Raw genomic sequence first — 25,860 nt, forward strand, 5'->3', positions numbered from 1 at the left:
TTTTTTAATAGTGGTTGTCCTTTATGATTGTATTTGCATATGTTACTGCCTGTGGTTCCATGTGAGAGCATTGAAAAGTCAGGTAACCATTACTTCCTACATTTCCATTTCTGTTGGTAGCAAGATACATTACAGTTGTTGCTAAACCTGCTTCTGGCTCAGATTATAAATGATGTTTTTCAACAAATGTGATGAAAAAAACCTTACTTATAGCCATGTAAATGATGATGCCAGTGAAAAAAAAAAAAAAAGAAACCTGTTAAGATTTTAATGCCACTCGATGGGAAAGATTTAATCTTTCATACAGGGTGGACAGTAGGGGTCGTCTCTGCCTACAGGAGAGCAGTAATTCTAACTAGCTTTTTCAGAAGACCTTTTCCTCCAAGGTCTATAGTAAGGACACTAAGGTCTATATGTCCTTGAACCTTTTAATAGCGTGGTTATGGATTTGCACATGATTATATTGAGGACTAAGTGAGATAAATAGACATCAGCAAGCGCACACATTTATTTACTGAAGAAAGACTGCGTAGACTGCAGTTGGCAGAAATCTCCTGGATATTTATAAGCTCTCCATTGGTAACTTTGGCTTTGCTGGTGTATGCTGACTCGGTAAGCATCTCAGGTATTTAGGCTAACTCACATACTGTGAAGCAAATGCAAAGATACCTCTTTAGGGGTGGACGTGGAACTGTTTGAGGACAAAGCTTTTAAGCAGTGCACCCGGAGCAGGAGATTGGTGGTGTTCATCCTCAACTTCATGTCTGTGGCCAATGTAAGTAAAGCTAAATGCTGGAAGCATTTAGAGGAGGGAGCAAATTTTCAGAGGTAGTGTTGTAGATTGACTTTCTTTTGCTCAAGTCTGTGACATTGGAAATTTAATAGGAACTGGAAGATGCTGCCTTTCAGGGAAGTAAGCAAATCAGCTGCTGAGAAGTATCTTGCCTGTGTACACACAGGAGTATCTTCCTGAGTTTAAACTCAGGAAAGCTGGCAGCTGGAATATACCCTATTCACAGATGTCTCTCCAGCTTGTTTTGTGTACCGCCTCCCAACTGTATGCACTTCTTGCTGTGTTGCCTTTCAGTCACCATGTTGTAAATTGCCGAACCCTGTTTTACAGATTTCCTTTGATCTCTGGGATCATAGACTGATTCAGGTTGGAAGGGATAGTAGCATGTCATTTAGTCCATCCTCATGCTGAAGGCAGGGTCAGCTCTCAATCCAAACCACATTGCTTGGAGCTCTGTCCCATCAGGTCTTGAAAGCCTCCATGGCTGGAGATTCCACAACTTAGCTGGACAACCTGTTCCAATGCTTAAGTATTCTTTAGTCTCGGTTTGCTCGGTCTCCCTTTGGAGACTCCTTCAAATCGGCCTTACATCAGCAACATGAACCTCAAACAGTTGTAACCTGCTCATTGTCTTGACAAAGACGCACTCCAAATCTTTTCTTTGTGTGGTGTCAGACCTTCATCCAACTGTCAGTTTGCTGTTCATCCCAAATCTGTTCCCTGCATTTCTCGTACTCCGGTGACTCACGTTAAGACTACTTCATTAGCTGCCTTTGTACCCTAGGCTTTTAAAATGCCAAACAGTAGTTGTGTCATCAAAGGTGATCCACGTACATCTTGCTGAATTATCAGGTGGTGGTTGTGAACATCACCGCATAATCTGTCAGGGTGATTTAGCAACGACTGCATATCAGGTTCTTGCTTCTGATCCATTTTTAGTGCATTTTTTCATCATTTTAAATTACAGTTCTTGGTGATATTTCTATTGTTTTATTCTCTGTGTAGTGAAATACTCAGCTATCCTCTTCAGCTAATGGAGCAAAAGGTATCAAAAGGTTCTTACACTGATGGATGCAGCTGTTTTTACAGGTGATTAATGAGTGTTCTTACAGAATACCACCTTTCTGAATACCATTGATTCTTTTATTCAAAACAGAGTGGCTTTAAAGCATCTTTGTCAAAATATTTCTGACTTCTTTGTTATCTGAAAATTGCAACCCTTAGTAATCTGAAAATGGTGTTTTCCTCATTTAATGCAGTCAAAAGAGAGATTAAGGGATAGGTTATAACATGGACTTTTTCAAATTATTCTTCAAAAATCTTCACCAAAAACTCACTACTAGTCTAAACTTTAAGAACCCCAGCACTTTTCTGGAATCTTAATGCTAATTGCAAAGCTTTATATATATATATATATGTATGTATGTATGTATATTTAGTATTTCTGCTCTTGAAAACAGTTTTGCATAAATCTTGAGATGAACATAGAGCCCCTGTCATCAGTAAGGCGTTTTTCCAGGTTGCCATCTCATCTGTCCTGGTTCTAGCTAGGATAGAGTTAATATTCTCCTGAGCTGGGTGGAGAACTGAAGCTGGTAGCCCCTATGGCTGGGATAGTTAACTAATTAGCTAACAGCTGGGGTTAATTTACCCAAATTAGCTGAAGGGGCTATTCCATCCCATCTGACATCATGCTCAGTATATAAGTGAGGAGGGTGCTGAAGGGAGTCTCTTGCTACTTGGAAGAAACTAAGTGTGGAGATTTGTTGTAAGGCATTATACTGTATTTGTATTCCATCACTGTTTTGTTTTCTTTTGTCATTACTGTTAAATTTACTTTTTGTTTAATCTCAACCCACGTGTTTTTTGGGGTTTTTTTTCCTGGTTTTCTTTTGTTTACCAGTTCTCCCCCTGTTCTCTCGGAGGGTGGGGGGGAAGTGAGAGAGAGACTGTGTAGTCTGGTCCCGATTGGGGCTAAACTGCGACACCATCAGAGTCAGGACTTGAGAAGAAGCCAAACTGGTGCAGGGTCAGTCCGAGTATTCCCTCTGTCACGTTTCTGGGACTACGGGTGCATGTCAGAGAAAACGAGCTGTACCGAGGCTGGGCGTGTGAATCTTCCTGGCTTTGCTATAGCACAGGCCATACCACTGAAATGTTTGTACCATGCTCTCCATTACTCTGGGCTTCAGGAAGGCATTTTGGTATAGACACACTGGTGGACTCAAAATGTCCTACCCTCTGAAAGGTTGTAGTACTAAGCCTGCAACTGCCTGATTAGGTCTGCACATGCCACCTCTTGGAAGAGGCTTTCAAGCTTTGATAGACTCGAGCTACTTCGTGTGTTTGAGCACATTTGCCGTGCCGTTAATAGCATGTTCTGTAGCATTGTTAGTGTCTGGGATTTTCCACTACCCAGGATACCTTCATTCTCTTGTTACATAAGATAATGAAGAATTGATTGCATTCAGATCTTATTTACAGAGTATTTTAAGGATATTTGGGATAATTGAATGTGATAGATGGGTAACAGGTCCTTGATACTGAATTGTTATGTGAAAGCCCAAGCAGATACAATAGAGTAGATCAGGTTTATGGGTCAGTTGTTGTATATATGAGAACTGAACAATGTTTATGGTACAACTGGTAAATAGTTGAAAGTGACTTGGTTTTAGTTCAGGGTTTCTTTTTGAATAAAAAAAGAAGCAGTGCAACACAAAGTGATTAATGAGTTGAACCAGAGATGGAAAGAAGATGAGGAAGGCAGGGTTTGGCAGGAAGAGAGTGATGAGGCTTGATGTGTGCATTTGAAACTTCTTTTAAAATTTGCTGTGAAATAATGAATGTGTATCTTAACTTTAGAAAACATTTCCTTGTTATGTATTGTAAATGTAATTCCTTTGTGAATAAGGTACCCTGTTTCAGTACCATAGCTCTTCATTTGCAGATAGATCCTTAATATATATGGCATTTAAAAATGAGTGCAGTGAATAATTTGCGTAAATACTGTGTAGGAGGTTGGGTTTCTTAATTTAAATATCTTGATGCAGCTAAATAATTGTTTCAAAGACCTAGGCACAAGATATTTAATTAATGTTTACATGTTTGCCCTGAGCTGAACTCCTACAGGATTTTATTATTCAGATTAACACGTGAACGTTTTATGTTATAAATTACTTAAAGTATAATTCTGCTGAAAATCAAAGCTACCTATCTCAAACAATACACCTTCATCTTCCCATTAGCCCAAATTAAAATACATCAGACAGGTAAAGGTTTATGAGATAAAGGGTAGAATGTTCTGCTTTTGATTAATTGTTAGCAAGCAATAATAGGAAAAGGAAGGGTGTCCTAACAGCCTTTTTGTTTCACAAATTGCATCCTATGCATGAACAATTCTATTGATTTGCTTTTATTGAGGCCCAGATTGTAAACAGTCACTTAATAACATCTTTAGGGCAAACGAGTCTTATTGCATTAAGTTAGAGGAATATTACATTGCATTTTTTTTTCTATTCGGTGCTCAGTTTTTATTTTGCCTTTGCCTTTCATTTTACCTTGTTATGGTCCTAATTCATTAATCTGTCCACGTTTAGTAACATTCTTAAGCCTCAGTTAAATTTATGCTCTATAGAGCTGTCAGCATGGCTCTAAACGCAAACTGAGAATGATGCTGATTTTGGACCTTGTAAATTCTAAAAAATGGACCCAGTTTGTTAGAAGGTTAGAGTGAGATGAAGTAAAATATCTGACATCTCTGAACTACTGAGGCATAATATTTAATATAAACCATGCTAACAATTTTGCATTCTTTTCTTAGTACCCGAAGTAAAAAGCACTATGCTCTGCCATCACAGGCTGATCATTTGGATCATGGGAACATGCAGCTTTTAGTGGTAGGGTGTCAGGCTCTTGATAAATGTTTGCTGTGGATCTGTAAGATGACAGTGTGAGACTGGAGCTGGTGGAAGGAATCTCCCTGCTGAGGCTATTATACATTATAATATATCATGTGTCCTCAGTATAGATGAACTGAGTAACTGATTGAATGGTGGAAGTCACATCTGACCCAAAGAAAAGGAGTACATCAGTGTCCTGGATTGCATCCGCCTTGATTAACGTTGAGAGGTCTCTCTTAATCTCCTCAATTCCTTACAGTCTTGGAGAAGATGACAGTGAAAGCTTGATGTTACATTAATTTTAGTCTGATACAAAATGAATTCATTTACTGTTTATGAATCAGTTAAGAAGTGCATATGGAGTCATGTTTGAGCTGTGGGTTTCTAAAAACAAAATATGCATTATTAGTTCTCAATAGGTTAAGTTTTATTTGATTTTTAAAAGGTAGGAATCATTTTGCAGTCATCTCTTGTCTCTAGCAATATCACTTGTTCATTAAGTATCTTCTGTTATAAAGCATTCCTTAAGCTATAGTTTTGACCAGACTAAAGTTGAATTTTTAATTCTGTGGAAGGATTAAATTAAGAATTTTTTTTATTGATTTATTGTTAGTCTAGTACACAGTTGTTGTCATCAGTTGCTAGCAAAGTCCTGGATGGTCAGCTTTAGTTGAAGTGTTAGAAGCCAAAATCAGAACAACACAATAGATTGGAGTAGTTTGGATTTGGATGGTGGGGATGATGAAGATGAGCCATGAGACTGTGAGTGGAATACAAAGGGTAAATTGCATACTCATAAGAGCATTTAAGACTTCTGCCTAAAAAGGCTTTTTTGTCTTCCTGCTCTCTACTTGTGAATGTTCTTGCTCCCTCCCTTTCATTGATATTAGTGTTTGTGGGGCTGTGTGGTAGGTCACGTCAACTCACTGAGGGAGGAGCTGAAGCTAACCCCTTCAAAGAAAAATAAATTTATCTGAAATAAATTATCTGAATGAGGTGGAGTGACAGTGTTGTCTAAAAGTAGTTTTAGGTGCTTGTGTCCTGTGAAGAGTTCCATAAAATCAATATGGGTGACAGGGATTTAATAGATGAAAATCAAAGTTGGAAACAGTATGGAGCTGAATAGGATTAAAAACTTGTTTCAAGATGGGGGCCAAGATGCGGAAAACAAAGACTTTTGTGGTTGTCTTTTTTTTTTTTTTTAATTTTAGGCTTTAAACCTGCAGTTCCTGCCTTTGATAGTATATGGGCAATAGTACTATGTCAACACTGAAAGTACTATCATATTTTGCTTAATGTAACCCTTTATGTGCACTTTCTAATATCTGGTGGCCACAAACAATGTAGAGAGTGTCTGGTAAGCGGTGTGTTTTCTGGGGATCCTGGTGAGGGGTGAAGGTGCATGTTGCAGTTTCATAAATAGCTCTTTCTGTGGCAGAACTGGCTATAGCAGTCTTTTAGATGTGCTACATGGTAGATCCTTCTGAGGTGATTGTAGTGTAGCTCACAATCCTGATTTTTCATTCATATCTGTTTTCCAATGTAGTTTACTATGTATCTCCATAAATATTTGCCCCAGCACTGTGGGTGGGGTGTGGAAACACTAACTTGATGTTGAGGCTTCTTTTATTCACGTGTTTGGCTACTTCTCTGGTTAATGATTAAGAAAAAAACCCAACAGGATGAAAAGTCAAAATGAGACAGTTTTAAGCTTTGTAGACTTCCTTGCACTGTTCCTCCTTCTCACTTTCGATTCCTGCCTTTTTGTTTTTATGTATCTCTATATGGGAAATAAGAGGTATTGTACCACATGTGTTGTAAATCAGTCTTTTGCTTTAGCTTTTACCAGATTCGTGCATCTATGAAAATTCCTCCAAGAATTCCACACAAATTAGAAGCTAGCTTGTTACATGCAACTGGTAAGTGCAAAAACTTAGAGTAAATGAGGTTATTATCTTGCCTTGCTAATTAAGCAAGCATGCTTTTTGTCCTCTATTGTTATAACCAATACAAAAGTGTTTTTAATTTTGTTATTAACACAGTAAAAATAGAAGTTTTTTCATGACAACCTGATGAAAAACTAGCTTGTTTTTAGTAGTGCAACTTAAAAGTTGATTACAGAATTTGTGTTACCATTTTTCTCTCTATTAATTCCCTTTACTACTAGCAAAATATGATGATTCCTTTAAATTAGTGTCTCTTCATATTGGTGTCTTCTGTTTTTTTTTCCACTGATCTGCTCAGTCTTCTCCATGTTTCAGACTAAGATAACCAAGGGCACATCTTATTTAAGTAGATATCCTCGAAGTAGTGAAGAACTTCAGATGCAGACTCTTATACAGATTGCTAAGCTCATTTTTTTTTCTGGAAAGATGACTCTGAAAGGATCCAGTCTTGCTGTTTTCAGACTTGCTCTCTTGTTGTCTGATGGCAAAACTGAAAATTGATTTAACCTCCTGAACAGCATAATTTGCTCCCTCATCTTTTTTTCTTTCTTTTTCCACCTGACACTCACTGTTGATTTCTTTGTCCAGGCAAACTGAACCCAAGGAAACCTGTTAGTGGTCTCCTAATTTTGTGAAGTTCACCCTCAGCATGCTTTAAAAATGTGAAAAGCAAAAATAAATTAAGTTTTCAAATGTCAGGTAGAATTCTTGGAATTGCAAGGAGAAAAAATCTACCACAGTCTGAGAAAACGTGACTTGAGATTACTGAAACCTGAATTTTTGATGCTGTTTTAAAAGTAGCTCTGAGTAGAACAATGTAGATGTTGAATTTTAGTCATGCTTCCTGAATATTTGATTTGTGTGAAATAAGTCAATATTGTTATGAATCAAGATTATTCCACTTCAAAGGTGAAGTTTAGTGTGGTTTAGGGAATTCAGCTCAGCTAAACTGAATCTTTAGTAAACAATACTTTTTTTAATAGTGTCACTTAATGATATGTTCAATAGAGCTGAAAAAAAAAGTTTTTGCATTTAATGGTATATTGTAGAATGGTCTTCATTTATTTTTTCAGAAAGCTGCAGTCTTGTTAGTAAATTGTGACGTAAGTGTTAGCTCCTTTGTCCCTCGTTACTGAGCACAGAAGATGCAAACATTAAGGCTGCAATTTGACATGAGTTTGGATCAGCAATACTGTAAAAAAAAAAAAAAAAAATCAGCCTGTGATTTCCCCCTCATCACTCCCTTCTTACCTTCCTGTTGTTCTGTGCTCTGTTGACAGAAGTGTCTGATTTGGCCTGGGAACTCAACGGTGGAATTCATTCAGCTGATAAGCAGCTGTTCCACAAAAAAAAAAAAGCCGAAACCCCCAAACTTTTAAGATGTCTCAGTTTGGTTTATCAGGTAGTTACTAGTAACGTTTGTGCCACAACAAAGCAGAGAGAAGGGTACAAGCTGGTTAATGAAAGGAAGTTGGTTCATCCTTCTTGTGGATATGATCATGCTTGGTCTTGTTGAGGCTCTCTACTTTCCATCTGTTTCGGCTGCTTGCTTAATTTAGCAGAGCTGAACACTGTAGCTCTAACTCAGAGTGCTCCTGCTTAAGGTGGTGGGATAGCTGATGCCAGTTACTGAGACTGCCGTTATTTGTAGAAAATAGCTGCTTTTATGCTACCTGTGAAATAGCAGTAAGAGGGTTGACCCACTGTCTGACAGTGTCTGTTGCTTGTTGACCATAGAGGAGGCTGGACAGGAGCTCATAACTCTCACTCTTAAGAATGATGTCCTGTGTTGGTCAGGTACTTCTTGTGCTTTTCTATCTCTTGTTCCATCTTCCTCATATCTATGTGTTCTAAATCCTATTCTCTTTGACAGCATCATAGTTTTCCCACTCCAGTCCAAGTCATTTTGCCTACTTCTAACTCTCCCTAGCCTCTGCACAAGTCATCTGCAGTTTCTCTGCCTTAGCTGTGTGTTTTACTCTCTCCCACAAACTGTTTGCTACATCTCTTCCCTTTGTTTCCCCAAGTCAAATATACAGTCTCAGTTTTTCCCTTCTTCCCATTCCTCTACATCTCCTTCCACCCCTTGCCCAGTCTTTCCCAGCTCTTCATGTGTTCCCGTGACAGTTTAAATCCCGTTTTCTTCCATTTCTGTTTCCCACATCCTTTAATAGTTCACGGGAATTCCTTGGGACCCCAGATGAGCATCATTACAGATGTGACACAGCAAGCCACTTGGTTTAGCTCCAGTCTTGTGAAGGTCTCCTGGCATTCTTGCTGTTTGAAGAGAGATGTAGTTATGCTCTGTAAAGTTAAAAGAAAAACATATGCAGTTCTACCCTGTATGAGGTTGTTTCAGATTTGAAGCTGTTCTGAATTCCTCCTTCTATCAGAAACTCTTTTCTAGTTTTCAGAAAAAAAAAAAGGAGGACAAAAAAAAGCAAATTAGGAATGAGATGTCCCTTTTTATAATGCAAGAATGAATTAATTCCCTGGTGTTTTTCCCCTTCATTGCTGAGATGGTTTTTTTGTGTGGATAGAAGCCTAGAAATAGTCTTGGCCGGTCAGTACATAGTTGACTTAAAAAAAATAGTAGTTCTGCCTTATTGACTTCACGTCTGCTTTTCCTCTCGGCTCCTCTTTTGCAGTTCTAAGGGTGCAGTTTAACATTACGCTGAAGTCAGCAGAACTGAGGGCTGTAATTCAGAATTGGATGCTGCATAGGAAGTGGGTCCTTGGCCACATGTCTCTGTTACTTTTGTATCCCACTGGAGTGGAAGATCCCTTTTGCTGATGCTGTGAGGTTATATCAGATTAGGTGTCATGTGAAACCGTACCCGCTCTGCCCTTCACCTATAGCAGATGACATGGATGGAGATAAGCTGAAAGTGGCACTATATATATAGGGAAATTACTCTTTAATGATTCAGCCTTTGTAAGCATTTTGCCGAGGATGCCCAAATTGATGATAGGTATGAAAGCACTTCAGCAAACCCCAATACTTTTACTTGCTTCTAGTTTCTGAAGGGAAGTTGAACTAGGATATTAGGAACATTGTAGAGTGGGAATATTTGCCAGGTGCAGTGATTTTCTATCAGGGGCCTGTAGATCCCAAATCTGTAAAGCACAAACTTTGCACATTTCTTTTGTGGGTTCCTTTTTAAGTAATTTATTCAGAAGAATCAAAAGAATTTTTAAAAATTATTTGTACCTCTATTTACACAATTTCTAAGACTTTGTGTTCTGGAAGAGGTTAATGTTATTGAGCCTGCTTGTAGAGGAGAAATAAGAAAGTGTCAGTGTTTCTGTTACTTTTGTTCTTCCAAGTTCCATGTCCTTTTTTGTGTTATTTCACAGGATAGTGCCTGTCATGTTATTTCCTATACGATAACCCCTTGCTATTACGCTAAATACTTCCTCAATAACTGTTTTAAACCGTTCTCTTTCTCATTTCTTCTACAAGTCTTTTAACCTTTTTTTTTGGCAAAGGATTCCCCAACCGTTTATCACACTTCTCTGAACTCTTTTTGATGAGCAGCCTCTGGACTGAAAGCAGAACTGTCATATTGAATGAGAAATATAAGTTTCGGGTGATACACTTGGAACTGGTCTGGCCAGAGCAGTATGCAAAGATCTGGAAGGAAAGAATGAACCACCTCTGTTCTTGGTTAATTCAGTGGAGTGTTATATGTCATTTACCCTCTTTGCCTGATCTATTGGTAATTAAGAGTTTTCAGTGTGGTTAAAATCAACATGAATGCTGAATGAAACAAGACAGATTTCAGGATTTTTATTAGCATTTTTGATGGCTTCTTACAGAAGCTACCACTGTAGCCCCCCCTCACTAAATAAAACCAGAACAGTATATTAAAAGCAAATTATATTAGAAACACAGTATTTCTTTGGAAAAAAATCCACTCCTTCAAACTTCAGCAGTTGCTGGCTGAAATGGAAAGTGCTGATATTGCTGGGATTGCAGTTTTAATAGTGGTCATGAAACCCATAGGCATGATAGTTCCACTTGTTAGCTGCTCTGGGGTTTCCAGATTCTAGGCCAATTATATTAATACTTGTTTCTCTTTTCAGGTGCAGATCTTGCCTTTCCTGCTTCAATCCATGACAATATAGTTTGCAGTAAAACATTTCAGATTCTTTACAAAAATGAGGAAGTTTCTGTGAATGATGTGATGATTTTCAAAATAAAAATGCTGTTAGATGAGAGGAAGGTAATCTGCCGCTCAACTTTACTATATTCAGATAATTAAGTCTCCGTTATATACAACTTGGATTAGTATAAATAAGAAACCTGAAAAGATTTAATGCTTCTACAACTTATTTTTAGATTGAGGAGTCTCTTAATGAAATGAATTTTCTGCTAACACTAGATCTACACTTCACGGATACAGACTATTCGTAAGTTTAAATATAAAACATTTTATTAAAGCAACAATATATGTTAAGTTTTAAAACTGATTAAGTAGTGTATATAGACATACTGTGTTCATATTAGACAAATATGAGGGTAAAAGAGAAATCCAATTATGAAGTCTGTTATGATTTAGTAACTGGTTTGTCTCATTCTGTTTTTTTTTTTTAATATGTGTTTTTTTTCCTGGGTGAGATGTCATTGCATTCCAAAGTATAGACCTATGCTAAGTTGCTGTCTGTGGCAGTTATTAATAACTTGCACTTTAAATATGATTGTTCTAATTGTATGTTGCTTTGTTTTAATTTATTTTTAGACCAGATGACCTGAGCACACTACAGCCAATTAGTAGCCGAACTTTAAAGTTGCACTTTAACTTACACCGGGGCCTTCATCATTATGTCAACGTTATGTTTGATTACTTCCACCTTTCTGTCATATCGGTTATAGTCCATGCTTCTTTGGTTGCTCTGCATCAGCCATTGATAAGGTAATCTCTTGTTAATAAAATGTAAATAAATTACTGAGTGTCCAAATGGAAATGTTTTAAAAATAGAGTACTTAGGAACGAGTAAAATCTGTGGCCCGTATAGTTTTCTTTATGATGATTCTGGAACTCAAAACCACAACATTTATTTATATGTTTAAATATTTATACAATTTTTTAATTGGGAAGATCTGCTGCTCGCTCTAAGTGGAGACTGAAATAGGTGCCATTAATACAAATAGGGCATCTTCTGTTAGCTATCTTCACAGTTTTCAGTTACTACTGTAATGGCAATGATGTCTGCAAATGATGCATTTACCATTTTCTACAGTAAATGGAACTGTAGGATTTAATTTTTTCTTTTAAAAAGCTTTTGCCTAGTTTTTACTGAAGCCTTTTTATTTCGTTGATTTGTGTCAGCCTTTGCAATCTCTGTTTACCTCGCTTCTCTGTCTCAAAAGTAAGTGTGAAAAAGGGCCATACAGTCATACAGACAGTCATACATATGAAGTGTTCTTTACACAGGTTTTTCTTCAGCGTATCTACCTTTGCCTTCTTTCATGGTCTTCAAATGCTTCATCCTACTTCCTCCAAGTTTCCTCATATTCAGGCTGTCCCATAAATGTCCAAACCTTTAGCTTGAAGTATTCCCTCTGCTTGTCCCTGTCTCCACATTGTGCAAAGCTATGTTTCTATGTGTGTTAGACAGCTGTTTTGCTCAGTAGGACTGTGCTGGTTTTGAGAATTCAACTGGGGTTTTTTTTCCCTTCTCCCCCCTGCCCCGAAGTTGAATCGTTTTGGTGAGGTTTTAGATGTGGTTATATAGTAACTGAACTGGCACGTCTGAAAGGATAGCACAGCATTATTTGGGAGAGGAACAAGTAGTGAGGAGGTGGGAATTATCTTGAGCTAGTATTGTTGTTGAAGACTTCACCTGATAAAATAACGCACTTAAAGTAGCAGCATGTATGTAAAGTGTAAGTTGTCACACCGTACCACAAGTGGAATTCAAGTGTTTCCCCTGTATTCATCCCACAGCTGTAGGGTTGAATTTCATGTCATTGTGAGAAAATGGAAAACAGGTTTTGTTACTAATTTTTTATCAGAAATGTGTTTGTCCCTGCTGACTTTTAAAAGGGTTAAAGAAAATTTGGCTGTTTTATTACAATTTTTCCTCTGTTTCTGGCTTTTCACGTGGTGACACAATAATGCTATTTAATTTTAAACCTCAGCTTGGTGTAGCTTGTGTAAGGAGATACTGAAACAAACAGCAACTTTCATGCTGCTTCAGTTATCTTTAGAGCAGAATGTTACTGATGTCCACAAAATTATTTTAAGGATCCAAGTTGTCCTTTAAATCCTTGAGGTGAGGAGAGGAAGGAACCGTCAAATTTCAGTGTTTTAGGAAACCTTCAGATTTCAGTGTTCTATTTCAGCTGGGCTATCCTGTATTGTAATATTTAGCAAATACTTTATAGTTGATGTATCCATATTAGTTGCTTGGTTTTCTGGAGAACCTCTTTTTGAAGAACCTGAGCATTGCAGACTTCACTCCCCATCATCATTTGGGCTTTCCTGTGTGACAGTTTACTTCTCTGTTTGGGTCATGCTCATGTTATTGGCACCCTTTCCTTTCCTAGGGGGTCACTTTCTGAGTGTTTCCATTTTGGAGTAGTATCTAGGTTCTCCTGCTCTTGGGAACAACCAGTATTAACACTTTACTTGAAAGAGACGAGATAATTCTACGTGGTTACAGCCCTGGAGTCCTGTGCAATCTATTCTTTTTATTAACCTGGGATTGCTTATTTCTGCACTTTATCTAGAAGTTTGCACTTTGTGCATTTGTTCATCTTTCATTCATTTTTCCTAGTCCTCTGTTCTCCCAGTGGTTCAGGATGGGCTTTCCTCTTCAGTAGACAGAGGTAAGGCATCCCTTAGGAAAACAGCAATGGCAGTTTGTGCAACAACTTTCCAACTGCTTGCTACCGCTTCAGTTTTAGGAGGTAAAGTCCCCACAGCAAAGTTGGCAGAAAATGAACACTTCTTACTTGTTACAGTTCAAAAATTATCTGTATGGCTTAAACTTTCAGGAATATTATTTAAATTAGTTGAAGTTTGCATTGGGAATAGTGAGAAAGAGCTTGCACAATATCCTGGCACAGTCTACTGACCTTCCTGTTGAGAGATGGCAGCAGAACAGTTGAGGGTAATAATTTCTTAAATTTCTCCATGGAGACATGCTTTGAAGAGAACTGCTTTAGAGGCACTGCTCCCCTAGTGCAGCACCAGAGACTTTGCTGAGGTATCTGGGCAATCCTGGTTTTAAAAGGGCAGCCCACCATTCTAGGAACTTCTAGGATCTTACTGAGGGTCCTTGTTTCTCCGGCTTTTCAAGAAAAATGAAGAATTTGTTTTAACTATGATAGTTTTGTGACACATTGTGTGTTTAAATTATCAGTTGATTTGTGCTTTTTGCAGTTTTCCTCGCCCAGTGAAGAATACATGGTTGAACAGGAATGCACCAGCACAAAACAGGGACTCTGTGATTCCTTCTCTTGAAAGTGTGGTCTTTGGCAATAACTACACAAAACAGTTATCAGCAGATGTAAGACTATATCAATTTAAGATTTTATTTGTATTTTGTTGGGTGGTGTGAATTTTTCAGCTTTTCTGCAGAAATATTACTTGATAGAGGATGAACTATATTAGAGTTACTTTGGTGTGTGCCATGATAAGGGAAATGAGAAAAAAATTGTTCCAATAGGCTATGTTACATGCTTCAGGAACACTCACATGGAAAGCTTACAATATAAAGTGTTTAACCTTCTTTTTTAATATATTGCAAAAATATGGATGAACTTTGTGAAAAAAGGCACATTTGCTTATCTGTCCTTTTAGTTATTCTGTTAACACTTCATTTATTGTACAAAATTCATGTGCCTCATCTTTCTTCTTTTTTTCTTTTAGGGTTGCAGTTTTGTTGTTTCCGAGTCTTTCCTCAGCCATGCCTATAACTTCCACTATACGCTTTGTGCCAGTTTGCTGCTTGCTTTCAAAGGGTTACATAGCTATTTCATTATGATAACAAAGGAGCTACCCTCTACTCACCGAATTGAACTGGGTATGTTGAATTTAATAAAATGCATCACTTCCATGTTGATGTTTATTAAGAATACCCCTCTTCTAGACTAAACTGGCATTGATTTCCTACATCTTGTATACAAAAATCTTTTTGCTCGAACTGAGCTGGAATTTAATAACTCAATAAAAAATAAAGAAACAAGTACTGTCATGTTACTAATAAAATGAGGAGATAACAGCCTCAATGTACGGAAATGTGGGGGTTTTTTTGTTGGTCTTGATTTGCCCTATTTCAAATCTCTATGATTAGTGGTGAGAAAGTCAGAGAAACTCCTAATCCAAGTAGCATGCTGGACTTGTTTGTTTGTTATGAGGAAACATTGTATATTTGTATAAAAATTGCAACTCTATTAGCTTTGATTTGGGAAGAATATTACAATGGAAACTTAGCTGAAAAAAGACCTACAAGAAAAAATGCTGCTGACTCAGTCTGCAGTATAACTTCTTCAACAGACTTAGTTACCTAAGAAGTAGGAAAAGATCTGAATAAACAAGAACTATTTCTATAAAACTGAATAGTTAAAATGGGCTTTCAGAGAAGCTATTTCTTTAATAAAATTAAAATTAAACTCTTACAGGACAGTCTCATAGAAAGAAATTGTAAGTTCTATGGCAGTGAAGACTTCTAGTAACTACATTTGATAAAAGTAACTGAAAAAATAGTACATGAAATGTAATGTATGGAAATATATGTTACATTTCTGTAGAATGCAGTTATATTAGAGAGCCTGGCCTCAACTACTTGTGAACTAGGAGAGCAGTGAAATTAGAAAAGGAAAATACATTGGCATTACAGAGGATGATTTAGACTTTTTCCTCATGAAGCACATACCTTTTTAGTCATGTAAAGTTCTATTTAAATTTGAAAAATAGATATTTTGGAATTTACATTTACTGTAGACAGCATTTATTGATTTTTGTATTGTTTAATTTTACCAATGTTAAAACTAAGCATTATGAAACAATAAGGTTGGAAATTGAGATAGGAAAACTATTGTAAAAATGTAACATGGTCAATTAGTGATTCAAACAGAATGTTTCACTTGTGTATTACAAAATACAAAGCTTTTTTTTTTTTTGAAGGAGGGAGTGCATTACAAATCTGTGCATAGAAAAATACCGGAAACAGAGGCCTTTTCTTTATAGAAGCAAAAATACTGCTACAGTTATGGTGCAAAGTGTCAGTTATCTTAATCTTGATATGGAGGGGAACACCCTGTGAAAGGAATGACTCAACTCTTAGTCTTCCTTTCAAGGACAAAATGTCCTTTTTCCCAAAGAGAATCTGAGGGCAGTACTGTTCTAAGGATAGGCTTAGACTAAATCTTGATACTTAAATGATAGGATCTTCAATTCCCCTAAAACATTCCTACAAAATATATATTTAATAGAAAAAAAAGCCATCCATTGAGTTGCGTGGTTGGGTTGTATCTGTCAAACCTCATTGAAGTCACCAAAAACATTTTCATAAGCTTCAGTGGAACTTGAGTCAGACCTTTAGTTATATGTCTGGGTAATTTAGCTTACCTTTAGGAATGCAAGCTTCAACAGAAATGCTCAAAATAAATATATGAAGAGAAAATTACTACTTACATTTAAGATTCATTGTACATATTCTGCTGATGATTTGTTTCCTATGGAGATTTTTTTTTTTGTTATTTTTTAAGTCTCTGCTAGAATTACTTTGTTTTCTTATCTGTAAATATTTTTTTCATTTATTTCAGTTATTTTGCAATTGATATAACAAAAAAGACTAATAATGTAAATATTAATTATGCTGCTATTACTCACCTTTTGCTTGTAAGAAATAACTAATGCCTACCATTAACGCTAATTTTTCTAAAATCCATCAACAGTAAAAAGAAAAAAAGCTGTGTTTCTGTGATGTCTACAAAGAAATTGAAGCTCTTAACTTCACAAAGTACACAATTGTAATTTGCATTTATTTTTAATTTTTAAAGTAAATGAACTGTTTTATAGTGGAGATTTTACATGTGAAGTTTAAATTGGTGTTGCAGAAGATAATCGCAAGACCTGTTTAAATCCTAGAATCATCACATTTTTGTTTTAAATTATTATCTCTTTAATTTTGTTTCTCCTATTTGCTTTGCTGTTGCTCTGTCATAGAATTTTAACACAAGACAGTGATTTTGCAGAAGCATGTGCAGACAGCTGTTGGACTCAATAATTGTAATTGAGCACTTCAGTATTACTGGTTTCAGGAAATAAAAAATGCCAGCTTAATGTATATCAGGAGTGATATCTAATCTAGAAACTACACTAAAATTATATGCTTTCATGTACTGATCTAACTGCACTAATTGCTAGGCGAGCAGTAAGCTTTTTTACTAACTTTGAGGCAAATAATAAATCACAGATGAAAAGAGGAGTGTAGTAACTAGTCATGTGTGTGCAATCCCTATAACTAGCCAAGGCCAGCATGCAGGTCCTTTATGAACGCCTTCTCAGAAGAAAATATCCACGAACCCAGAGAGACGCCTACCTAGGTATGTTTTCGAAGCAGGTGATATAACCCCTCAGATTTCTATTAATAATATAAAATATTTTATTCTTATTAATAATACAAAATACTACATTATTTTGTAAACAGGGACACTGTTTCACTATTCATAGTGAATGTATGTTGAACTCTGATGAAGTCTGCAGAATTGAGCTACTTATTGTTAGGCTGAATATAGATAATAAAATGAAAAAGGATTACTGTTTTTTGTTTTAGTGTTGTTCTACTTTACTAAAAAAAAATGTTTGAAGAGTTCAGTCAGTTGTCACTATTTAAATAAAATAAAATCATAGTTTCATTGCATTCATCACAAACTCAATTTCTTAGATAATTAAAGACTAATACCTTTTTTTCCTGAGAATCTTTCACGTTGCTTCCGGTATCTCAAGACTTGATTCTTACACACTACACAAGACATTCTCAAACCTTAAAGTGCATTTGTCCATATCTAAATGGCCAATTCTCCCTTTGGAGAGTGTCTGTGTTGACCTGATGCTGGACAAAAGATGACAGTGCTGTTTAAGCACAAGGAAGTTTGTGATGGGGAAAATAATAAAATGACAGTTCATTCTCATAGTAGGTCACCGGCTTGATCATCTGTAACTGCATTTTGGTTTTCTTTCAAAAAGTAAACAAAACTATTTTTTTTAGCACAGCCAGCAAACTTGTATCAGGTGTTTGCTGGGTGAACACTACTGCTGTAGAATGTTAGTATTTAATTTCCTTTTGTCAGGTATTGTCTCTATTCCGTCTTTCTTTGAAGTTTTATTTTATCATTGTACTTTGGGATTTTACGTAATGATTTTAGGCTTCAGAGTTTTAGATGTTCAAAGCCTATTCTCACAATTGCAGTGTGACAAACAAATAATCAGTATTGTGTCTCATACGTAAATAAATTATTTTTTTCAGTAATGACAACATTTGTGTGGTCACAAACTCACCAAAAGTGTGATAATACTGGTGTATATAGTTTCTTTCAAAAACATTTCTGAACTTGTTTCTGGGAACTTCATGCATTTCTGCAGTTTTATATTTTCTCAGAACTTTGAGTTACATGAGTTAATTTGTTTGACATTGAGTTTAAACCTAAGTATAATCGATGCAATTAGTTGGAAGTCATTATGTGCTTACCAAATCTAGGTGGTATCCTTCGAAGACAAATTTACTAAACACGCTGTTGCCATTCTGTACACCTATGTTCATTATCTGTATCCTAAATTTATTACTGTGGGTTTCAAGGCATGTTTTGTTGGTTTATGTTTTTAAGAACCATTGTAGGTTTTTTTCTTAATGTTGTGTTTCAAAAATAAATTTAAATATAAATACCTGAGACAGACAATTTTAGAGCTTATAAATTGTTCCTTTGTTACTGGTACCTCAGATGTAGAAGGAAATAAAAATATAGTACTAAATTATTATATAATTGGTCAGATTCCCTTAAGGGGATAGGACTAGGAATGATAAACAAGGAAAAACATCTTACATGAAGGAGTAAATCTGTTTTCTTCATAAGTAAGTGATTCATGGTTCAGATCCAGTTTAAGCTGCCCATACCATTGAAGATTGATTTGCCCTTAACATTGAGCTATTGAGCAAAAGGTCGATTAAACAGCAGTTTTATTTGACTAAAATATAATTCATCTGACAATTAAAGAATTGTATTTATATTCACGTAGCTTGCAAATCAGGTAAATAATATACCTGTAGAAAAATGATACTGGAGTAAGATATCTCTGGGAAATCTGAGGTACATTAGGAATTGTATTACTTTACTTGTGAACGATGACATTGCTGCTGAGCAGCTCTCAGTGGATAATCTGCAAACTATCACCTAAATTACAGCATTTTCAAGTATAATTTTGAATGGAAAATTGGTATCCTTGACAAGGTATCATGATAAGTGATCATGATACTCAATTGCAAACCTTTTTTTAATTAATCGTGTTCTGTCCTCAATCTCAGAAATTACTAAGAAATTATTTTAATGGGGGTTTTTAATTTACTTGATTTAAAGTTGACTGTGACACTTAATATGGCTTCAAGTTTTATTTGATGAGTTTTTTTCCACATTTTAGAATTATTTTGTGAGATAATTGGTTTTATTCTGCAACTTGGAATGTACATTTTTCATGGATATGTCCTCTCATCTTTCCAGAAAATATAGATGTAGAAGTTCGTCTTACAGAATTGTGTGAAGAAGTAAAGGTACAATTTTTTTTAATTTATTAAATAATTATATAATATATATTATATATTATTATAACATAACTATAAAAGTAGAGTATGCTGGTTTAAGATGCTACTTAGGAATAAACTGTTTGTTTCAGTGATAACATCCTGTATCTTTTTTTGTCAACAATTACTTCAGCTCTTCCTCATTCGAAGAGAAGTTGCTCAGCTGACTCCAAAACTTAGCTATTTACCTGGTGGCTTGGCATGTCAGTAGTAGCCATGGTAACTTTTGTATATCATGAACCTGAAGATTATAGAAAGGTGGATTACTTGTATTAAAATCACAGTTTGAATTTTCTGCAACTATAATTTGAATTCTTTGGTTTTGGTGGTAATGAATAACAATGTTGTAAGATCAAGTAGCAGTAGTAGGTTGTACAAAAGCAGATTCTCCAAGTCAGCCCCTCGTCTGGAAGGATTTGTCCTCATGCTCTCTCCTTCTCTTATTTTCCCTACATTCTCAAGGAAACACTGTCTACTTCAGATGACTTAGATTTGTCTCCTCAACTTTCTCCTTAGTCAGAACTAGCCCCAGCTGAATAGCTAATTTCCTTGGCACAGCAAAGTTTAAAGCACAGGCTTTAAAACTTTTTTGAAAGATTGTCCATGCTTTGCTGCTGAGTGGACCATCTGCCCAGCTTACAATAGGCTTACCTTTCATTACTCTAGTAGTAGTATAACTGCAAGGAAATGTAATACTGGCTTTAAAAGGGTCTCATTTGTGTAACTGGAGACAAAGCCAGCACAGTTAGCTCTCTTTGAGCAACAAATAATCTTACTTTATATATAAAATTTTTTTTTACATTTACATAGCTTCTGTGAATTCTTTAGTTTCTCCCTTGCTGAAAAGTGTTTATATTTTTTTAATTTTCTCCTTTCTATTCTTTTGTGAAGTTCTTGCCAAAAGTTCCTGTTATTTCCATTAATGCCCGCTAAGTTGGTGTTTCAATATTTGCAATCCTTTTTTCTCCTTGCTCTTTAATATTGCTACGGTTGAGTCTTTACTATCTTTACTTTTTAAACCCATTGCCTCAGTGCCTTATGTGCCTGCAATGAGTTCCTGAAAAACCACATTTTTTTCTAAAATGGCCGGGAACAAAAGCCTAGCAGTCTACAGTTGTCTGGTGTGGGACTGTATCACAGGATTACAGTACGTTTTTAAAAAAGAAAAACTTGTTTTGTACTGAATTTGTCTTGGTGTTATCTGGTTCTAGGAAGCCTGTACTATAACACCACTTCCTGACTATGCTTAAAGTGTATGTAGATATATAGCACCATATAAATGTTATTGTGAGTTGTGACTATTCTGAAATGGAGATGTCTTTACATTTTTATGATTGTATCAGAGTTGGCATAACATAGTGAGTATTGATTTTCTGTTTTCTGATTCCTATTCCTTTCAGGCACACCGTATTTCTGCATGTTAGAAAATACAACAGTCACAACTCGGTTATTGTTGCCATAAATGGAATTGTTGCTTTAATTTAAGGTCAGGAGTCTAATTTAAAAAGACAACTGGATAATATTTAAAGCAACATAAAATAATCTATTAGTGTTGTAACATAGATTAATTCAATTCTGATACTTAGACAAAACAGTTCTCATTTGGAAGTTACTTTTTAAATTAAAATTCCCGCTAAGATAAAGTAGATTTTTTTTTTATTCTTGTCTGTTCATGGTCTCATCTGTTAATCATGGAAATATTTTTCCCTGACTTCAGAAAATGGAAAATCCTGATGAACTGGCAGAACTTATAAATATGAACCTTGCTCAGCTTTGCTCACTTCTAATGGCTCTCTGGGGGCAATTTCTGGAGGTCATTACCTTACAAGAGGAGGTCACAGCATTGCTAGCACAAGAGCATCACACATTAAGAGTAAGTATTGACTCTGGCTTTAGGAACTCTGGCACATTCATACTCTTTCTGTGACACATTGTTGTGGAAATGTGTATCAAAATGAGACTCCAGATTCTAATTTTTCTAGTTTTATTTGGGAAGGTTAGTTGGAATCATAAAGGGAGCTGTTGTATTGCATTTGTTAGTTTGTGTATCATCTTGTTAGAGCTTATACTTTGAGTATAATACATAAAATACATTATTTATGTTTACAAACTAATTCATTGATCTTTTTAATAAGAAATGCAGTTCAGAAGGCAAATTACAGTCTGTGGGATAAGATGTATTTGTGTACTAGCCATGCCTAGGGCCCACCCTGCATTTGACTTCCCTACTGCGTTTAGGCTGCCTGCTTATACCATAAAACAAAGTGTGCTTTCCTTCTGAATTAAGAATTTATAATGTGCATAAGCTCAGAAAAGCATCTTAAGTCGGATTTTAAAAAAGAAAAGATGTATTGGAAGTGATCTGACATGAGTATGTGTTTATTTGTATAAAAACCACATACAGCGAGTACCTGCACACACAGTTGATCTGTATATGCGTGGATATAGTTGCTGTGGGCTTTCTACATGCAAAACCACTGCAATGCTGGTTCCCATATTGAATTATTTTCAAGTATGAACTAAAGTGTTAAAGTTTTCAGAGAGTAAGATTCATTAAAAAAAAAAAACAAAAAAAACCAACCAAACAAACAATGAAACCCACTACCCCTACTCGCCAAACACACAGCTTGATCTTCACCTGGCCTGGCATCTTTACTGTGTGACATCACAATCTGTGCCTGTCTCACACACATTGTAGGACAGGTCATTTTAAGAGATTATCTGGAGGCGCTTTATGTACAGTCATTTACAGAGAGCTTGTTAGGTCTGCTTAATGAAGATGCATGTTATCAGTGCATTTAGTTTGTAATAGTCACAATCCAAAACAAAGTCTATTTATCAAGTACAGACTTGATAAAACATGTTGTTTAATGAGGGAGTCATGATTGTAGAAGTGGGCTATTCTGGAAAATAAATGGAAACTTTCAGAAAGAGTGCAAGGCTTATTTGTTGGACGTATGAGCCATAGGAAAGTGTGATCATTTTACTGGCTAGGAATCTTTCTTACCTTTCTGTGCCTTCTGTATAAATTCTGGAATCCTTCAAGTTAACTGGTGGAAGGTATGAAGCCAGAATACTGTTTCACTTAACCTGCACTTGCTTTCAACTGCTGGGATGTTAGTGTTTGTACAAGTATATATTTAATAAAACAAAAAGTATTACCATTTTTATTTTTAGTGCTCCAGTTTTTTTTAAAAAGAAAAGATACCACTAATTGTCATGTATTTAGCTTCTTAAATGTGGTAAATTTGAATACCTTGATTATTGAATTTTATGGCAGTTATTTTAGTATAAATCAAAGCAGTTAATTATACTCTGTGAACTGCAATATTGCACATATTAAAAGTATTTCTGTGATGCTTCCAGTTGTCATAAAATTGGAATAGGAGTTCTGTTCCTTCCTTTAAGGGAAAAAAAAAAAAAGTATTTCATTTCACGCTTGCATTTTCTCTCTTTCAAGTTGCTGTTATCCCCACTTCTTTTGTTATTTATCACTGTGCATAAATAAACTTTTCTAAGTTGAGCTCTGAGGTGACCCTTCTTGTAATGGAAAAAGTTGAGTGTATTTTTGAAAGAAGTGGCTAATTGCTGTTTCTTACTGAGTTCTGTACTTACTGGATACCTCATTATCTCTCCAAACTTCAAAGACTGAAAAAGCGATGCAGGACATGGGTAATCTTAAACTTACCTTTTTATTTAGGGCCTGATAGCGAAGAGCAAGCAGGCTGACTCTTCAGGAGTCAAATAACATGGCATTGAGAAGGACGTTTTACCTGAGCCAACTTACAGAGAACCAGCAATGTGATGTTACTTCATTTTATAAACACTAATTTGCAAATGTGACACTTGTTTTCTGTACTCCAAGATGTGAAGAGCTTGTGCAAATACTTTGCAAATGTGTGTAATTAAAATATATGTAAGAAACCATAGCTTCACTGGGCTTCCCAGATGGCAGCAGAGCAGGAGCCAGCAATTCATAAATCCAGTAAACCTTGAAATTAAAAAGAGATGGTAGATTTGAGCCTTGACATTTCTAAGACCATGTTTGGTTGTTGATTTTGGATCCTGTTTTGCAGTGCTTAGCATAAGAATTTGTAATTTATATTAATAATCACTTGAATTTATATTCTGAGGGTTTGTATAAACTTGTTTTGGGAAAGCTACAATGATCATGTTTCACAAGAGGCATTATCTACACGTATCAAATGATGCAGGCTTTCTGGTTACTGAATTTAGTTGCGATTTGAGAGATGACCTACCAATTCTCTTGAGAGAGTATCTGCCCTTTCTGGAATAAGATTTTTGTACTATACAAAATCGTACTTGGATAAAAAGGATTATTTAATCCTTATATTTTGGAAATTGATACTCTGATGTGTTTGCTACTGGATGCCAAATCTCTTATTTTTACCTTTTCATCTTGCAGCATTTACAGACGATAATTTCCACAGGAAATGTCTCCCTGGGAAAATTTAGTATTAATCTAAGATAAAGCAGCCATTTTAGAGAGTCATTAACCTGACTGGTTTAGATATTTGTGTTAAAATACCCCCTAGAAATAAATGTCTGTCATCTGCATTTGGTCACATGACTTTCACTGTCTTTGCATAAAACGTATTTCTGCTGATGTGTTCTTAGAAAATAAGATTACAGTGAAATAATATATTTTAAATCTTTAAAATAATTACTTTAATAATTTTACTTATTTTTACTTAGTACTAAAATATTTAAATATTTGACTATTTTCAATTACTTAGAATTTTAGGTACAACATAAAAAAAATCAGGAACACTTTAGGTATGCTAAAATATCAGTCTACGACATTATCACCCTGATAAGGTTTACAACTGCGTTTTATTGAAAAAACTGCTTAGAGTATGTTATTTTATATTACAAAAAGTTGGCACACTAAACTAGTTCACCTTTTTGTTCCATACTGACATCTTCTGGTAGGTTGTAACATGCTCTTCCAAAATTATTTCTTTCAGTTTGATTAGTCTTAAAATATGAGAACAGAGAGCTAAGATTTCAAACTGCTACTCATAAATATGCAGAAGTTCAATATATATTCCACAACAGTTTTTCTGTCCAATTTTTACTTCTGTTTACAGTGGAAGCACCATAAAAAACATAACTTTGGGAAGTCTGCAGGGACTAGGAGCAGCAGTGTCCTTCAGCAAAGGACAAGTCATTGTGGAGATGGCCCACGTTGGTAGCACCTAAGTCACTAGCACCAGCTGGTAGTCATTCTGGTTCTGCAGAGCCTGTTTAACAGCATCCTAGCAAATGCCTAAGTCCTTCCATAAATTAAGCACTGATTAAGCATAATAAACTACTCTTGATTTGAGTTTTTTTTTATGTGGGCTTTCAGAGCTCACTTTCAACTAGTTTTATACCATTGCTGTTACTCGAAGAGCTGTCTGGAGCTAGTAATTGGATTTTCTTCAAAAGCATTGGAGTAATTTAAACAATTAAAAGTGAGATTTATTGCAAACAAAAAAAAAAAAAAAAAAGCCTTCCTTTTCTGTTCGAGAGGGTGGCAGAATTCTAAAGATCTAGTCTCCATATAACTCCAGTTACTTTATCTGGTAAAGTGATTGCTCGCATCTGAAGTCAAAACCACCTTGCTTGCCTCCTGGGAAACAACTTTATGCTCTTTGCTTGGCTTGAACCACAGACTTCTACTAATTAGGCAGTATTCTTAGAATCATAGAATGGTTTGAGTTGGAAGGGACCTTAAAGATCATCTAGTTCCAACCCCCCTGCCATGGCCAGGGACACCTTCCACTAGACCAGGTTGCTCAAAGCCCCATCCAACCTGGCCTTGAGCATTTCTGGGATGGGGCATCCACAGTTTCTCTGGGCAATCTGTTTGTGTTTTATTTCCTATTATCTGATTGATTAGGATCTTTAATTCATTTTATATTGGTTAGTTTAGAAGGGTAACCAGTCCACTCTTCACGATCAGTTGTTCTAAAATCTAGTTTTTAACCTGTAAAGTTGTCTCTATATCTATATGTATCTATATATATAGATATATATCTATATCTTCTCCCTTTCTGGGGGGAAGCTGGGGGATTAGCTGGAAGGTAGATGTCTGTTTAGAAAAGCCATCTGGTAAAACACAAAGGAGTACTTAGGAACACCGATTCTAATCCCACATCCATGTGCATAAACTCCTAAAGTAATTTCTGAAGGAAAGCAGACAAGTCTTTTTGTGTGGGTGTCTGATCACTTCTGAGAGTGGAAGTTGCATATACAAGGAAGTATCAAATTCAGTGTTTTCTTTTTATTTCAAAACATTTTCCATTACTATTCACAGATGATGTTATCACTGAGATTCATGTCATATAGTACAGTAAATATAAATCTGGGAGTTTGAGACAGGACTTTCAGCTTCTAGTGCAGGTTA

At 35.8% G+C, this 25,860-nt stretch overlaps 1 protein-coding gene across 2 annotated transcripts in view; it reads left to right on the forward strand.

Annotated features, from left to right (window-relative positions):
* The window catches only part of FAM135A (family with sequence similarity 135 member A), a 78,611-nt gene that overhangs the window by 19,811 nt on the left and 32,940 nt on the right, over positions 1-25,860 (forward strand). The window contains exons 4-12 of one of the 2 annotated variants that reach the window (XM_086744204.1): positions 6,532-6,611; positions 10,725-10,864; positions 10,981-11,051; positions 11,381-11,554; positions 14,030-14,156; positions 14,519-14,672; positions 17,122-17,199; positions 19,369-19,418; positions 21,166-21,321. In XM_086744204.1, coding sequence (XP_086600330.1) covers positions 6,532-6,611; positions 10,725-10,864; positions 10,981-11,051; positions 11,381-11,554; positions 14,030-14,156; positions 14,519-14,672; positions 17,122-17,199; positions 19,369-19,418; positions 21,166-21,321 — 1,030 coding nt within the window. The remainder of the gene's footprint in view (positions 1-6,531; positions 6,612-10,724; positions 10,865-10,980; positions 11,052-11,380; positions 11,555-14,029; positions 14,157-14,518; positions 14,673-17,121; positions 17,200-19,368; positions 19,419-21,165; positions 21,322-25,860) is intronic. The other variant, XM_086744205.1, reaches the window with a different exon arrangement.

The sequence above is a fragment of the Chlamydotis macqueenii genome, chromosome 3, assembly GCF_036417535.1.
Source record: "Chlamydotis macqueenii isolate bChlMac1 chromosome 3, bChlMac1.mat, whole genome shotgun sequence".
In the NCBI taxonomy this organism is placed as follows: domain Eukaryota; kingdom Metazoa; phylum Chordata; class Aves; order Otidiformes; family Otididae; genus Chlamydotis; species Chlamydotis macqueenii.